Here is a 19251-nt window from a genome sequence, read left to right on the forward strand (position 1 = left end):
TAAATGAGCGTAATTAGTGCGAAACAAGATCACAAGCTAAACGGTCGGTGCGCGGGAGTCGACGCCTCACAAAAAATCAAACTAGTCCGTCCGCGTGTCTCACAATTGACGTTATGTCAAATCGTTGTCGCAAAGAACGAGTCCCAACCCATGTTTTTCTCTCATATTGCTTACAGACGTATGTTTCCTGCCTACAAAGCTCGCGTTTCTGGTCTTGATAAAAAAGCAAGGTACATTTTGCTAATGGACATCGTAGCTGCGGACGATAGCAGATACAAATTCCACAACAGGTATAAAGAGGGAATTAAATTAAAATAAGAATGTGGGTTTAGGGGTCGGGGCGCGCGATCTTATTTTAATATAATTCGCGAAAAGGCAAGAAGCATGCGTTCGTGAAAGGCAGGGATCTGCGGGACAGACGTCGCTCGCTAACGAACCAGAGTTCCACCGTTTTGACCCAATTTTCAGTCTCATCACGTGCGTTGGTTACGAGTCGTAATTGTCGTTCACCAGGCCTGAGTTATTGCTCTACGCAGATCTCTTTTCGTTCACGTTGCTTTATTAACCCACCATAGTCTTAAGTTGCTTTTAATCTTGTGTTTGCTGTGCTGTAAATAGTCTGCATGTTCAAAGATTTCAATTAAGTAAATTAACACGCTTTAACAAGTTTTTGACTGAGGTCGTAAGTACATTGTTTATAACGTCATAATGTTTTTAATTTATGCGACCACCTGTCTCTGCGAGTGTTCGTTTTAATTAAAAATTAATTTCGCTTTCATTACTATTACCAATGGTAAAGTTTGATAAATTTTATTTATTATAAACGGTTGTACCTCTATGATTTGTTTGTGGTGAGTCTGTGCTTTGAGGTGGTGTTTTTTTAAAGATTTATATTATACAATATATTTTCCATTGAAAGTGTTTAAAGGCGCTTTATTTATCTAAATGTCATGAGTAAAATTTAATCAGGTAACTGGCATTTATAGAATTGTTAACCACTGTATCGCTTTGAAAAGTATTATATCTCAATAATTGCTGATATGATAATATATATATATATATATATACATAAATGATACAGAAGAATTAAATATTAAAAAATATTACATTTTAATCGTTTCTATGTGCTTTCTGTAAATGTTTGTGCTAAGATATTTTCTTTTTTCCGGAGTCGGTGGATGGTTGCCGGGAAAGCGGACCCAGAAATGCCAAAAAGGATGTACATACACCCAGACTCGCCCTCAACGGGGGAGCAATGGATGCAGAAGGTTGTCTCCTTCCACAAATTGAAGTTGACGAATAACATCAGCGACAAGCACGGTTTCGTGAGTACCATATTTTGTTACACCATGCGTCTTACTCTGTTTATTATGGTAGAACAGAAAAATGGGATACATAAACATATTTTTAATATATGTATGTATTTTAATTATAAAAATAAATAACGCATTTCCGTAGTTAAAATTATATCATATATTTATTGTGTCTGGTCGGCGAAACTAAAATTTTAATTGAAAGGAAAAATAATGAAGGAGTTTTACAAAACTATAAAAATTCTTTATATGTTTAAATGAATATAGTAAATATATTTATGCCTAAATGTTTAATAATTTAGAAGATACGTTAAATTTGCGCTCCTAAATGCGATCATTAGAGGCACGTACAAAACTAATCAATTTTATTTGAGTTTATAATCACCAGAGAATCGTTTACGTCAACGCGACGAATGAAGGGTACCATTAATTATATGGTAGAATATTATAGGGTATGTAGGTGATGCAAGATAAATAATTCTATGGCCTGATATAAATTAAAAGTGATATTATGTTTGAATAAATCTTCGCATATACGGCATATCTTAACAGATAGTTATTTACATTATTTATAACTCAAATATTATTAATTAATACCATATCGCATTCTGCCTTAGCAGTTTATATCCATCAAAAAAGGTTTGTAGCAAAAAGTTTTAATGTGGGTGATATTATAATTAAAAAGGTTGGGTTCTTGAACAGCGGGGGTGCATTGTGCCCGCCACGGTTATTACTGCTATTTACTTTAACTGAACCATGTTCAATAGATAATTTGAACACCGGTAGTTCAATTCCTACTTAGAAAAGAAAATACATATAGAATATATAGGTAATTTAAAAATACATGAAGTATTATAGATTTATACTAACTTTAAAAAATAATATTGTATTAAAGTAATGTAAGAATTGGCAGGTGTAAAAATTATATCAGATAATGAAACGACTAAGGATATATTATATAATATTATATATAACACGTAATAAACAGCAAAGTAAATTTAAGAACTATAGATTCCTTACAACTGAAATATGTCTTATACTTCACACTCCTAAACATCTTATAAAAACTTTTCTTCAGTAGAAGTTTTTTACTCAAAAGAGCATTGTTAAGCTAATTCGCAATAAGAAATCATATATGAAAATGCTATTTAATTAAAAGGCAGGTGCATATGAATGTTCTAAAACTTAATTAATAAGAATATTTAACAAAACTTGTTTCTTGATACCATTACGTTTTTAATTATTAAATTCGTATAACACAATATTTCATAGAATTTATTGTCGAATCAAATTTAAGGCAAATTACCAGTTATTAATTTATAAGTAATAATAATCATTTTAATATATTAAACTGACATATGTCAAACAATAAAAACGCGCTAAAATTAAAAAAAAAACAATTTGCATTTCATTTTAATAATACCGGTACGTCTTTTTTCATAGACAACAGTCGGTAAGCAATATCATTTTCAAAAAAGCTTCCGAAACTAACATCCTACACCCGACTGCGTTTACAAGACCGCGATCCAATCATAGATAATGCGTTTTTTTTCCCGTGTCAAGTCTTTTGTCTTTGACGAGGGGTAATTGAAATAACGATCGTCTGTGGAATGTCAGGAATTTTGACATCAGCTGGCTGGTAAGGTATTTAAAAAAAATAAGTGTAGAATGTTATCTGCGTGTGACAATTAACATATAAATAAATATTATTTATGTGGATAATTAACATAATTCTCTACGGTATAATAGTAGGACAAAAATTATTGACCGTTAAGAGAAATTTCATATGTCCATTGGCAGTTCTATAATATTATTGAAGCTGATTTTCAATGTTATGTTTAAAAATCATTAGATATATTGATATACAGAGACATAATGGTGCCGCTATGCTCTTGATGACTCTCTCTATTGTGGTCGTAGGTTCACACCCCAGCTGTGTACCAATGTGCGCATGTAACATTAGCTTGTACGGTAAAGGAAAACATCGTTAAGAAACGGGCATGCCTATGCATGCATTATGTGGTCGTTTTGCAGTCGTGTACAACGCGACCGCTCCACGGCAGTCGGTTTCGACTGCATCATGCGGTCCGACTATGGCCATTGGCCAACGTTAGACCCATAAAGTCTGTCAGGCACAGAAGAAAAAACAAATGATCACGAAACAGATGCAGAACTCTAAGGACCAAAGCTAATAGGTTGTAGCGGCATTTTTATAGTCATATGCACAGTACCACTCTGCTATGCTAAGTATCGACTAATATAAAGCAAATACCTCTTTATTTTCTAAACAACTGAAGACTCGTTAACTTTGTGAAACCAGCTGCCCTCTGAAGTATTTCCGAACCAATTCGACTCGGGGTCCTTCAAGAAAAGAACGTAGCAACTCTTAAGAGGCCGGCAACGCATTCGCGATCCCTGGCATTGAGAAAAAGAACTTAACTGACGACTGAAAATGCCGTAATGTACTTAATAGTCAACCAAACGTGATTTCACAATGAATATCGCCAATTGTCGATTAATTTTAAGTACGTTTAAATATTAGTGTTTTTACAACTGAACTCGTTAAAGCTCCTGACATCTTTCACCTTTCGATATTTTCTAAACAGGTAGATCCCGATTTATTGGTCGTTTTGTTTTTATGCGGCCGCGTCGTCTTTCGTGTCCGACATGCCGATTTTTGTACGCTTGTCAATTTTTCATATTGATATTATCTGCCATGTTAAACATTTGTTTATTTATTTTTTATTGATGTTTCTTGTAAATTATAAAGCTTACCTAATTTTTATGCGACAAAATTCACATTAAATACTTTCTAGAAAAATATTTCTCATCCACTGATTAACCTTTTTCTTTAAGGATTTTAAAACATCAATAAATTCAGGTTTAGTTACGTCCCTAATCCAATATCACAACTACTTATATTCTTAGCAAATTCGTTTGTTGGATTTGGCTTGTAGGGTATGTATGAACACACACCAACGTATATGTGAGACTTGAAAATCCCTCACCTAAGCTCTAGACTCACTCCGCTTTATATATTAGGAGTATCTTTACTCCTAGTTATATTAACACCTTAAAAAAATAAAATTCAATATATTTATTATTTTGACTTATTAACACTTCGTTGCATTATAGAAAAGAAAAAAAAATATTAAACTTATCGCTTTCGAGCGATTTCTTCCAGAGAACCACTTTTTAAAGACTTATAATTCTATGATATTCTATAGTTATTATTTCGTGATATAAATCTCATGTGAACTTAGAGAGGGCGGCATAAAGGCAAATAGCACAAAGTTTACAAGCGAACAATAAACACTCGATACAATGCGCTAATATTTTGTAATCGCTGCCTTCTGGGTCCGTTTTTACAAATCAAAACATCTCGAGTGCACAATACCTTCGCCGCCGGGGGTGTATTTTGAGGCTTGAATGTCAAAGATGACGAAAAGCGCCGTCTGCCAGTTTTAATTGTGAGGGGCTAATCCTCAACCGGCGTCTTTCGAGCGTCTAATTCACTTCAAGTAGGGCATTGTGTTTCGGAAGCCGCATCTTTCCAGCTGCCAGCCAAAAAAGTAAACAAAAAACTCGCCAACTCGCCGTAAGATTTCATAATTTAAATTTGGAACCGCGAAACTCTACAACTTTCCGCGAATGACGAAACATTTTTCGTAAACTCTGTACGCAATCCGGAAGTTTTGCACGAGTTTGATAAACAAGTAGCTACCGAATTACAAAGGACGGTGGACCGGTGCGCTCGCTCGAGCAGGAAAGGGCATGTGTTCGATAATTTATATACAGTTATTGATCAAAAGGTGATGTCCTTTGGGAGGCATCGAGGCATCCAGGAGATCGGTGAGCCCCTCACAAATTGTTCTCTATTAAACGAGGGTGATAAAATCTTTCGTAGCCATCTTATCGGTTCGATTGTCGATAGGGTTAGACATGTAATGGATTAATTATCGAGCGCTCGGTTTGCGGTTTAAGAATGGAGACTCAAAGGGTTCATGTTCAATAATGCTGTTCATGCGACGGATTTAGCCCCTTCGATACTTTGTATATCCGTTGTAATCTGCCTTATTAAGTACAAGGTTTTTATTGTATTATTACTGAGTTATCTGAACAAATGCAGGTTTTCTAGACGTAAGGCCGAACTCGTATTGCCATACATAATGCGCAAGCGATTCTAGATATTTTTGGTCCACGGCATTCAAAAATCCTTGTTAAGTATACTTAAAACTAGTCAGAGATATTATTCCTCGTGTATAATACTGCAACAATGTAGCATTTGCTGCGGATTCATAAAGGCTTGAGGCTTTTTATAATGTAATTGTTAATTGTTGGAGTGTAAATTTAATCCTGTTACTCTTCACTGGCAACTTGAAGACTTGTTTATTTTTTATTAGGCTTAAGAGTGGCGCCCGCGCATACCGTGCTTTGTAATTAATGCTGAATAGAAATAAAGAGGTAGTTCTATAAGCTCCAAGCAAAAGAAAGAATGAAGGACGCAAGGTAATATTGCAATTCACTGCAAAACAAGTGAGAGGCTTCACTATTTTTTGAACGAATAATCTATCTCTCTTCATCGCAGATTACCCACAATTTGACAGAAAGAGTCGACGTACTACGATGATTATGTAAATTTGGTATGACTAAACGACTTGGATTTTTTAAAGTGAGTCGTTATGCGCGATGATTATATTAGGTACCTACATACGAAAAATAAGACGATAACAAACTCAACATACATAGGTAATATAAAACAAAACCAAAGGTATGCCATTAATTATTTAGTAATTATTTTAGCTTAGCTCAATAAAATTCTTTACCTTCTTAATATTTATATTTTAATTCATTATATATTGACTTATTGTTTAAGCCATTAGGATCTTCACCCCCGGGATCGTGCGTTCGAAACACAGCCGTGCTCCAATGGAATTTTCTTGCAATTAGTATTTGCTCCTAATGGCAAACATAGGGAGAATATGTCAGACAGAAGCCTGATCACTGTGTACAAAATAAAATGGAAGAAATGGACGCAATCTCAGACCAAGACCCATATTGACATAACAGATAGGTACATACGTATTATACATTGGTGATAAGTTGTTGATTCCACATCTGTTTTGTAATTAATATCTGTACTTTATATTGTATTACAATCTGTTGACCTAAACAAAGGACACAAATACTGGGGTGATATTATTAGTACAAGTTTGCGAAATATATCAAAGTAATCTTATTAAATTATAATCTTATTATATTACTAAGGATTAGTTATCAGTGCCAGTAGCATTTCGTTTTCAACCATTAATTTACAATTATTTCGCTGGGATACAAGACCCGGACCTCAAGGTTATATTTTACCACGGAGACTGAGAATAATTACTAGCTTATAATGCTAATGAGATTCAAGACCTATGCACATAGCCCCGTACCAATGTCAAAAACGTATTGAATTCCAAGTTCAAAAGCGTCATTAAAACTTAAAAAGTGAAATCTCTTCTACCAAGAATGTACATTTATATGAATATTCGATTTTCAAAATTTCAAATGAACGAAAACAGACAGGATTTCAGATACGAATTAGAATTTATGCCATAGTAACGTTAAATCTCTACTTCCATGAATGAATATTCGATTTTCAAATGTTGTGTACATACATACACAACGTCACTAACCTTAGATAATAATTACTTTGCCTTTTCCGTTTAAAAGGGCTCTTATTAATAATTGTTATTGCATTCTTTTCTGCCTATCCCCAATGTGTCGATGAGACCATTAAGACATAATTAGTAGAATTTATCTATCAGCCGTTAACCTAGCACCTGCTTTACACATACACAATATTATTTACGATTTTAATTATTTTTTTATTCAAATGTTTTCTAATTAATATAGTATAAGGCTGCTGTTAAAAATTAATTGAAAATATATTTCTATATTTTACAAAACAACTAGTGCCCAGGTTTGACATATCACACATCCGTTAAATATAAAGTATTAATTTATGAACTAATAAAGTAATGATAATAGTACTAAGTGAAGTCCTTAGTATCATAGATGTTTTTATGTAACCGTAAAAAAACTGATAAATAGTGACAACCCTTTTTATGTCCATGAACTCTTCATCTATCTCGTTCTAAACCTAAGCTGTAACTATATCTATCTCTATCATCGAAATTTAAGTAAGTAAAATTCAGAATGTATTCCCATGAGAGGCACAGCGCACAAATATTTGCGGGATCAAGTCCGGATTAAATGCACTGTGGTTGCCCCTACCATAGATTGTCACGATCATTTTATCTACAAAACAATTAACTGATCATTTTCTAGCCTAATACGATTAAGCATTTTTTCTTATCTCAGAATTTATTGAAATTGTACATTTCGCTAGTGAGTCTGTTATAAAAAAATAGATATTATAATTTTAAAAATACTAATTTCGCGATAACTTTATAAAATAATATTTTATTCATTAGGAGTAAGCGAACTTGTCCTTGTAGGTGGCTTCAGAGAACTTTCGCATACACAGAATTTATCTGTGGATTTATTTTGTCATGACGTATTATTCAAGATATTATATTTAAACACAAAACAATATTCTGAGTTTAGAATATTTAATAAAATAGCAATTGACACAACAAAATGGAGTGGCAAAGTAGCATCATTTAATTTTCAAATTTCGAACGACAATTTTTTTTAATTTTTAATAATTAGTATTTGGTCTAAATAATATATTTTATTTTTACTAAATAAATGTTATAAAAAAGGCAATATAGCATAGATTATAGAAATAGAAATATATATAATAGAAGAAAAATAGGAATTTAAACGCTTTGGTAAAGCAACCTTGCGGCTTTTGAACTATATTTTATGAAAAAAGTTGTACGTCTCATTAAAATCATTTCGTGTTCGCAATTTATACAATGCGAGATTAGATAAATTTATATTTTTTATTGATCTCATGGGTGGTTATTCCCACGCTCACATAATCTCAACGGTGCAGTTTACGATAGGTAATACAATTAATTTGTTTATTTTAGCACATTGTTAAAACATCGAACCGATCGTATAATTTATCACTTTGGTTTTACGATAGTGATTTGATTTTATAAAAGTGAGTGCCATAAAACGATTCACATTATTAATTAACGTTTTTAATAATGGTCTATGTTAAAATTATATCAGTATAAATATTCTAGTTTATATTGTAATGGATAGAATCGTATAACAATTCCAATTTTAAATAACTCAGCAGTATTAAGTCCTAGCCTTGTCGTAGGTTCGATCTCCGGTGTACCAATATACTTCATGTCTATATTCGCATTGAACACTTGCTGAAGTAAAACATCGTGAAAAAAGTCACCGGCGTGTTTCAGCCACAGTAGGTGGAACACCTTTATCCCTTTTTAAAAAAGAAATGATTACGAAACTACATAAATTTGAGGCGCAAACTTAAAAAGTTGTAGCGCCACTGGATTGTATACTGTTGTTATTATATTATATATTGTTATCTAAAGTGCTGATCTCTTTTTATAATAGCGAGGACAGAAAGAGACGGATATATCCATATAAGTTACATCGGTGCTATATAAGGTAGCTTGAAAATAAGAGACATCGTATTTACGTTTATATTTCAACCATGTCTCAAATGTCAGAGAGATCGTTGAAATACAAACGTAGATACACTTATACTATCTCGTACTAACTCATACTAGATCTACAGTATCGAAAACTAATAGTATTTTTGTTATAAATACCCTTGTCAAGTGACCACAAGGATAGCAAATATTTGATAATGCCACTTGACACTGTTTGCACACACTCGGAAACATTAAATATAGGAACATGGGTGCAACATAATTCTATTTTTGAAATTCGAACAAGCTGAATCCTGTTTCTACTTACGTTATTTACATATAAACGGTAACCATAGCAACGAATCCCATAGTAAGGTTATATAACGGAATTATCTATAGTATATCTATTTATACTGGTGCAGAAGCCCTGTCCAATTTATTAAACAACAAGTACGTATTAAGGAAAACAATTAAACCAAAGTTTAGCGACAATAAATTGTCAACGTTATTTATTTTATACGTCACTACAATACGTAAATATCTGTAGTTAGTAAACGTGATTCATTTCAAAAGGTCACCTCGATATGACTTAGGTTTCTAGAATATGGTATATTGTCTTTTTATATAGTTTTATATACGACAATAAATTTTTATAAACATTTAATTTGCGGACATAACAACTTATAAATAGCATAACATTTAGAAAAAATAAGACATTGCAGGTAAGTAGTACTCTTAAATTACTCTAAAAATACAACAATTTTGTAAACATAATTTCTTAGGAAACACATGTGCTTGGATCATTCTCAATTATCCAATTCCGACAATTTTCTACACATGAAAACACATGGACACGATTAGACCCCATCGGTTGTTATTTTTCAGAATTATGAGTTCACAAACTTATAGCAATTCGAATGAATATTTGGGAAATATTCCGAATAACCGTGTCTGAATTAATTCATATTTTTATTGGCGTTGTCGAAAAGTTTATTGTTTGATAGCTCTATCATGGATGCGAATACATAAAAGCTTTTATTGACACACATTTAAGAATAGTTTTATTTACACAAATAGCCATCACTATACAGAAATTCTAGGAGATTTTATGATAAAATAAAATCCATACTAAAAATTGTTTACGAAACCCCAGTAGGAACCTTTTCTGTTTATTTGGATACAAAATCGAGAAACAAACAATCGCATATGAAGAAATTGCAAATATCATTGCTCTTAAATCCATTTTTAACCGACTTAAAAAACCGAAAGCCGAGATTACCAACTGAAACTGTAAATTATATACCTACAACTGAAAAGCACTCGAAAATTTATTTTAGAGAATTTTTTTGGATATTTTTTTAATCGTATGCTCGAGGAATAAGTAAATGAAGAATCACCACTGCTTTTAAAACATTTGTGGTCTCTAAACCACAAAAAGCCAGGTTGCGTGTCAGTCAGCAAATGCCAAAATTACACCTCAAATTCAGCAACACTCGAAGCTCACTTTTATTTCACCTTTAAGGCCAATAAAACCGTCACTGAGGGCAAACTTCGACTCAAAATGAGAGCGTGTACGAAACAAGTGCTACTGAAAACCTTTAGGATGGGCTAGAGACACGCATTATCAAAACGCCACAATAACGAGAGCTTTCAACCACCTCACGTCGCAGGTGAAACAAAGGAAATGAATGTTTCTTTAGAGCTCAGCTTAAAGTGGTCTTTCGCTGCCTTGTGTGAGGGTGTTAGGTATCTGTGAGGGTAACAGTTTTATACATTCCTTTTTATGTGTGTCGTTAAAATAGTGATGGTGTAATTTAGGTGTTAACGTTGAATGTGGTTAAGTTACTTTACACATGACATTTTGATTTTCGAATAATATAAGACTAAGTTTATTTTATGTATTAGAAGTATGCCAGAATGCGAAGTCCCGTAACTATTTAATAGGGTACAAGGCAAACAAATTTCATATGTGACTACTGACTACTGTTTATTTAAAATAACTCGCGGTATAACAAACTAACGATTTGCAATGTAGTTACGAGGTTACAAAACGTTTTGTTTGTACTTCTAAATACAACACATTTAATATAATATTTCAGTAGTGTGTTCTATTATAATTTTAATTAAAATCAGTCTGCCTACATTAGTCTGAATTAGCGCGCAATTGAATAAGAACGCCCTACAAACGTCAATTGAAGAACACACTAATGCAAAACCAGAAATGGCTCTAATTCAACAATTAAAAAACTGACATGTGAAACGATCAGAAACAATTTGTCAAAACATTGCACGCGATTATAGAACTTCAAGCGCACCGAATATATGACATAATAGCGTGTACAATTTCGACAGATAGAAGACAAATCGGTCTATAAAACCTAGCAAATGCTCAACTGAATTCCTGCAATGAATTTGATAAATACTCGAACTTCAACGATTGTGTCTACGACCTACTTAAGTAGAAATGGCACAGAAAAGGAATGTCAGTAGGAATTAATATCAACTTGATGCAATGCTTAGAATTTTACACGTTAACAGAAGAACTTAGCTTTTTGCATGGCGAACAGTATTTTACTTGAGCTCATAGGTGTGATAATATTCCCAGCCGGGCGATCAGCAGACTGTCATGGTAGCAAATCGCTTCTACTTAGGTCTCAGTAAATATTTCCGATCCCGACTTAGATCTAGAATACCAAGCGTGTTTTGTATTACTCTGCTGTGACCAGTGCTTATTTATGGTTCTGAAATCTAGGCCCTTAGTAAGAAAGACGAGCTTGCGTACTACCCTTATACCTTCGTGGCAAGAGAATTAGATGGCATTGTTAAGGGCCTCGACGCAAAAGGTGTTCCTAGTTGGATGCGGGAAGCAAGATAAAGTGATGGCAAAATCTACTTGCGGAGGCTAAGCCCAATGAGGAGCTGTATAGCCATAGATTACGATGATGATTGAATCAGAAGAATGGTTCAAAGTCCAATAAAAATAGTATTACAAATTAATTATTTCGAGATTATTTCAATATTTAGTTAGTTAATCAATCACTCATTGCGCTACGCTTACCGAGTCACTCGTTACTTAACAGTTAATGAATAACACTGTAAAATATTGCTATCATTTCATATTCATTTTTATAATGTAAATGTAAACATATGTTAATCAGGCTTGATTAGGTACTTATAATTGTAAATAACGCAGCTAAAAAATTTAAATGATTGCTATCATGTAACATACAAATTCAACATTTGTTCTAAGCCTGTTAAGTAAACTTTTTTCCCGCAAATGTGAAACTAGAAATATGACTTGTCTTGCTCATCCATTTTGTATGTACATTTGCATGTAAAAATCATAAAGCTGTCACTGTTGACACGCTGTTGGCGCGTAACGTTCCCTCGCGTTTTGTGTTGCCACAATTAAAGATATTTCATAATAACATTGAAACTGGTTTTATAGCTTCTGTATATATATATATTTATGAAACGTAAGGTAGTATTAATAATAATAAAAAGAAAATTAAAATAAATTTAAAAAAATTCTTCCTTGTAGTAGTGTACAGCTTAGGAATATTATAATATTTTATTTATATATAAGGTAGTTTTTGTTATTTTTGTAATCAGCTCAGTCACGTACAAAATTTTAACAAGTTTTGGCCGTAACAGAGGTAACTTTCGAATAGATAATTGAAAAGATTTTAAGACCGGCAACGCACTTGCGAGCTTCTAGCAATGCCTATGAGCAGAGGTATCACTCAACATCAGATGAGCTTTATGTCATTTGTCCCCTGTTCCAATATAATAATAATAAGTAGGAAGGTTTAGATTAATTAACTTTATTAGTTTAAAGAAAACACTTTTTTACCGGACTGAAGCTATGTACTTATTATTGTAAACTTATAATTATTTAACATAATTTTAAATTTATCCGACAACAATTCCAATAATACATAGCTTCAATCCGGTAAAAAAGTGTTTTCTTTACATGTGTAAAAGCTACGTTAATTAAAGACAATACTAACTTTATAAGTTTATTAATTAACTAAACAAATGTATTTATTATTACTATATTGTTTTATTGATAAAATCTTTTCTCTATTAAAGTAACTCAACAGTTCTGAACTTCACGTGTATGACATAAGCCCTTACGGTATTTAAAATAAAATTCGTTAACATTTAATAATTCATAGAAAACTGTAAACTAGTAAAAAATAGTAAAATTTCAATAATAGCCTAGTTGTCTAGCGGCAGTAAAAAAATATTACCTTGAATTTTATAAAACAAGTTCCCCTCAAGTCTCTCCATATAAACAATGTAGTAGTAGGTACCAAAAGAGGTTCAATATCAAATATGAAAAATATTGAATTATTGTGTTGCTCGGAGCCCGCGCGGAATTTTCTTCTCATTTTTATTAAACGTCACACCTGCTCCTTCACTCGTGAAAACGACAATTTTACATTTTCCGCATTCTCTGTATATTTGTAGTAACAGTCAATTGTGGAATCTTTTGAAATACCTCGCGTGGCGTGTGAATATTGTTTTCGATGTTTTGATTTGTTGAGTGTTTATATAGTGTTCGAAATTTAAACGTTTAAACGGTTGTACATCAAACGTTTAAAGTCAATACATTGACAAGTGTTTTTACGCGTTTATTTAATAAAAGAATATTATTAACTGCAAAGCTAGAACTAGGGTTTATAACTAATCAAATTAAAATTTAGAAAACTATCAATACATTTGTGAAAAGTTTTTAACGTAGATTGGTTGGTCACAAAGCCATCCGTAAGTTAATTATATCAACCGAACCTTAATAAAAGCTAAGACAGGTAGCTCTAAAACCGTTAAGATAACCCGATTGCGTGTCTTGGAGTGACATTCCATGTCACCGAATTAGTTTAGTGAGATACGAACACCTTGGTGGTCTAATTATACTTTCACTAGTCAGCTGGTTATGGACATTGCTCTATATTTTTATTCTGTGGTCATTAAAAGACGAGAAGGTATTCTGTACCCAACTTTCAGGCCTAACGATGCTCTGTGATCAAGGTTATTAAGTCAGTTATAATTCATAAATATATATTTTAATATATATTTATGTTCTTTGATATTTAAGTTCTATGATGATACTGTATGAGTGGATGGAATTATTTTGCAATTGTTTATATGTATATAATTATCGACGATTTGGTACCGTGTCACGTTCTGACAAACAAAAACTTTAACACTTAACTGAATTCCATTGCCATAAGATGGGAATGAAATCATAAGTGTTCATGTAATTACTGTGTGTGTGTGCGTGCGATCTCTACCGAACTGATAAGCTGCAATAAAGAGTTAAATTTAAGCGTTTTATCCTGGTATCGGAAAGGCTATTGATGTTGATAAGTATCAGAATATAAATATAGTGGAGTCGTCTTTGTCAACCATTTTCAATGTATGTTGTCTTATAGTTGATCACATTACAAATTTGATCTTATTTCAAAACGAAAAATATTTATTAATTTAGTTCTATTAAATATCAGAAACAATTGCTAACTAAACTTCACCAATAAGTAATTCTAAAACTTACGCGGCTCCACGGTTTTTCTGTTACATCAACAGTTTCAATACAATCTAAGCAGTGAATGCTTGATATTGAAAAGGGCTACTGCGGCGAGATGAAAGGGTCGCCCAGATAGCGCTAAAACACTCATTCGTTTTGTCACCGGCCGACCACCGGCTAATGTGCTTGATAAGGCCTTAGAGCGATGGGTTCATTGGTAGCATAAATTGATAATTCAATTTAAATATTAGTTATACGGATAACAAATGGCCATCACAAATTTTCTATAACGAAAGCTTAAGGCGTGTATAAACATGGTGTTTATGAAAACAATAAACGCCATATTTATTACACACTAGTATGATTAGAAATTAAATTATAACAATCGTTAAGCATCGCACGCCACGGTCATAGAATAATCAACAGAAATGATTTTAATAAAAATTAAAAATTAATAATCTGTGTATCATATGTGGAAATTCATGCGGACACGCAATATGCCTGCTTGAATTTTACCTACTAAGCACTGACAAATTAAAGTATTAAGTATTTAACTAGATCGAACGTTTATTGTCATAATTATACTTACTACTGCAAAGTTCGTTTCGCCTTATTTATGATGTTTAACTTAGACTACCTTTATAGTAGCTACATATCTACATAAGGAAAATTTTACTACTCCATATATAGACTGTTCGCTTTTCCGGAAGAAAAACCTTTTTAAATATTTTTGGCTTGATAAAAAACCTTCCTCGGAGTTCAAGGAAAAAATAAAAAACTCGTCGTCTTCGAGCTTTGCTAAGTAATTTTATTTAAATATATTAATAATAATAATAATAATATTAATAATAATAATTGATAATGAAGTGACGCTTTATAATTAATAATTTCGCGTACAATAGGTATATTAAGCTGCAGTATTAAGAGGCTCGCGGCAGTTTTAAAGCTATCTGAAGATTTATTTAATCTGTGGCATCTAAAAGCGGCCGTTAATAAGATCAGCTATACGATATGTAAATTAAAACTTAGTTTTTCTGTTGTTTGATATTTTGTTCGGTACTTTCGTAAATGAGTTAAGTTGTAATAAACAAAAATGAATCGTGTCTCTAATTAATATAAATTTCGAATTATAAAAACTAAGGAGATATTTTTTCCAAAAGCTACAAAATACCATCCAGAACCTAAAATTTGACTCGTTCAAATAATTGTTGAATATATTTTTATATCATTTACCTATATAATGTATTTTTTCAATACTTACATAATGATATTATATTTTAGACAAAGTATAGCTTACTAAGTTGCTTTGTCGGTTCTATTAGACTTATAAAGATGTTTTAATATCTTAATGTCGTCATATCAAGTAATATCCCTTCTAAAAGCAATGAATATAGAGATAAAAACTGAGAGTGCCGCACTTTGAGTGTTTTTATAAGGAGAGATTGGATTATATATGTAGGGTTGTCAATAAAACAATAGAAAATTGAACTTCAAGAAGAAAATCTCAAAATACCTTAAAAAATACAAGATATAAACACAAATTTAAAGAAATCACGTATGTGTAACAATTTTTTGTCTTTTTTATATTTTTAATGGCAACCCTAATAATAACGGGCCTTATTGGCGTCTGCTTACGCCGGTAGCTGTTCGGTTACTCGTTACACGTGAACGAACCTTTTTTAAATTTAGAAGGCTTTAAACGATCACAGATAATGTAATGCCGCACGCATTGCGTGTAAAGCTCTGTGACAAACCCTTTTTTGTTATAACCATTTTGGAATTACTATTGTGTGCTTATTCAGAATTTGGAAATGGAATCTATTTAGATGCTCATTTTACCAAGTAGGATAAATAGCAATGGTTCGCTATGTTTACATTATATCATATAATATCAGAATAACGTGTGACACAACATGTATGAATAATGAAATAAATTCGAAAAAAATCCGAACGTCAAAAAACGTCAAATATCTGGAACTTGTTTGCAATCACTGAAGTAAAATCCAGTGCCGTAATAAAGTACGAATGTTAATTACACAAAAACGCATAAACTCCAACGAAATTTCACCAAACTTCCCGTCAGCGGCCGTTGAATTAACTCGAGAAACCTGACCGAATATTGTTCATTAATTGAATTGCAATATTAACCGGGCGAATAAAGAATAAAGTCTCTTACGATATAGACCAATAAAGGGCTCTTTATGCCAAACAAATCGGCTCCTTTGAGCGGTTCAAAAACGCCGCAAAATGTTTTATTCGTACTTTAGTATTTATCGCACTCGAATTAGACCCTTCACGACGAGTTTCGCTCAGATAACTTTAATTCAACGATAAGTTTTATGTAATCTATGATTGGTGCGCTTTGAATGATAATCTGTGGTATAAAATGGACGTTTACGTATGGCAACATTGCATTTAATGGCTAGATGCATTGCTGATTTAATTTTAAATGCGAGCTATGTTTGATACTTTATTTTGTTGTCAGTCGGTTTTTATGAGTTTCTACGGCGTAAATAAGAAAATTTTGACAAGAGTGAATATTGGGTACGGATTGACCGCGTTGATCTTTACGCAGTGGAATAATTTGAATTGAATTTATTAAATCACCAACTTTTTACGCCCGATTTTTCCTTAAACGACTACAACATCAAACGAGCCGTTTAAAACATTTTACATACTGTTTAACGCAAAACCTTTTTTGAGTAACGTTATTTGCGATATTCTCCTGACACCTGTTCAAAAAGACCGCGCATAAAAACATGTATTCAAAGTTCTTTATAACTTTATATCATTATGTTATGTGTATCTCAAAAATATTAATGGTTTTAATTCTATTACATTGTATATTTCAACACTTATAGTATACACTGCAGTAGTATACAGTTTGGGTCCATCTTAGTTAACAACTTAGTCCGTTGATATTAAATTTATAAGACGTATCATTTTCCCAATTAATTCTTAGTTGACATAGTAGTGTTGCAGTTTATGGATTCGATTTCTTTAAGCATTCTTTGTAGCATCTCTTAGGCTACGTACGCACACGTTTGCAAAGTTATACAGCGAATACAAATTTACTTTTTCGTACTAAGAGACTTGGTTAGTCCGAAAGGCTTGATAAATTATTAGTCAATTAGTTGTACATGCTTGTTAAACAACTGAAAATTCAATTGGAGAACTAAACAACTTTTAATACATTATAATTTTAACATATTGTAAACATGTTCCTTATGAAGAAACAATGTATATCAAGTATTAGACTGTCGTTACCATAGACATTTCCATAGTTGTCAAATTTACAAAAACGGCACGTCTAGACGGCCTACCCGCACTGCATATTCCAGTGCGTACAAAGCCTTAGGGAATCTCGTTCCAGTTAAAAAATATTCTTGAGTCAGTATTGCCCGCATGGTATGTGAATGGCAGCCCGCATGAATGTCTATGATTGGATCGAGTATGCTCAGGCGCAGACTTGCTATAAACGTTTTTATAGGTTATCGGGAATTTACTAGGTTTTGCTTGTTCGTTTTGTCTAAGAATTTTAGCATACAAGGCGCGATGTGAGATTGTAAAAGAAAGCTAATGATGTATTTGTATGTAATTGGTGAGTCTTTAAAGAAGTGTTGCGTAGTAGAAGGTTTTAACTTGTTCAATTTTCTTATTAACCTTGACTACTACTGAGAGGTGAGTTAATACGTCCCAATAGTTATTAATTCATATATTAATACAAACTTACTAGGTATGTACTTTATTAAATTTTTATACGTATATTGGAATGGTTTTATATGTTTTAGTTATGTTTTTATTAGTTTTTGCATTTCATAATCTCACCTTTACGTGAATAGTTTCCTGGACATGTCAAATGTAAACTGTGACAAAATCATATCAGAATCTCTATATCCCCTTATTAATATAATCTCTAAATTCAAATCCTAAGCTATTAAACATGATTACAACTTATAAACTTTTGAGCCTAGGAACATATGAGCACTTGAGAAAAGTGTAATCAAACTTGGGACCACCAGAAGCGAATGTTATCTACATAATTGTAGAAGGTGACCACGTTTTGAGTTAATTGACGCATCGCTCCTCAAAGATTAGTCGTGAATATTTATTGCCCTTCGACGATAACACCGCTACTAAGGTTCAGTCGATAATGCATTTTATTCAGCGGCTTAATTTCGAATCTAGACCGATAATTACCGTGGAAGAACCAAGAAAGGAAGGACGAATGATGGTTATAACTTTAAGTACACATAACAATATATATTGTGTTTACGAGTATATGCTATGTGCTTGATTCATGAAGACAAGTGAATTTCTTGTTAAAATTTTATCAAATGGCGCTGGTATGAAAGCCTTTGAGAGGGCTCGACATCGCGTGCATTTTCTTTGGTGTTCTAACATCCTGGGTTGGGCTAAAGACCAGTTTACTCGTCTATAACGATATCGTATCATAATAACGACCGTCTAACAAATCTATAATAATAATTATCTTTATTTCTTCTCTCACATATACATACAAGGTTACAATGATTAAAGCTAAGATGATAACATTTGAATTTATAAAGTACGTACTAGACTTCGGAGTACCGCATTTGGCGTCGTTTCAAAATATCTTTGGTTTAGTGACACCTGAGTTATGTGTTAGGAATGCTGGTTTCCTGTTACAAGTAGTGCTTGTTAGTCAGTAGCAACTGCATAGAGTATGTATTCTAAATTTGAAAGTCTTAAGTACATAATTATAGTAAAGCCTTTTTTATGTCCGTATGCCTAAATTAAATTTCAAATGTTGTTAGTATTTACTCATAGCTAAATTTAAATCGTCTGT

General features: G+C 32.5%; 1 protein-coding gene across 7 annotated transcripts in view; it reads left to right on the forward strand.

Moving 5' to 3' along the window:
* LOC110993331 (optomotor-blind protein) overlaps nt 1–19251 on the forward strand; it is an 80274-nt gene that overhangs the window by 32613 nt on the left and 28410 nt on the right. For 5 of the 7 annotated variants that reach the window (XM_045634654.1, XM_045634655.1, XM_022259544.2 and 2 more), the window contains exon 3: nt 1172–1325. In XM_045634654.1, coding sequence (XP_045490610.1) covers nt 1172–1325 — 154 coding nt within the window. Of the gene's footprint in view, nt 1–176; nt 291–1171; nt 1326–19251 lie in introns of all 7 variants that reach the window. The other 2 variants (XM_045634653.1, XM_045634658.1) reach the window with 1 other exon arrangement.

The sequence above is a fragment of the Pieris rapae genome, chromosome 3, assembly GCF_905147795.1.
Source record: "Pieris rapae chromosome 3, ilPieRapa1.1, whole genome shotgun sequence".
Classification (NCBI taxonomy): domain Eukaryota; kingdom Metazoa; phylum Arthropoda; class Insecta; order Lepidoptera; family Pieridae; genus Pieris; species Pieris rapae.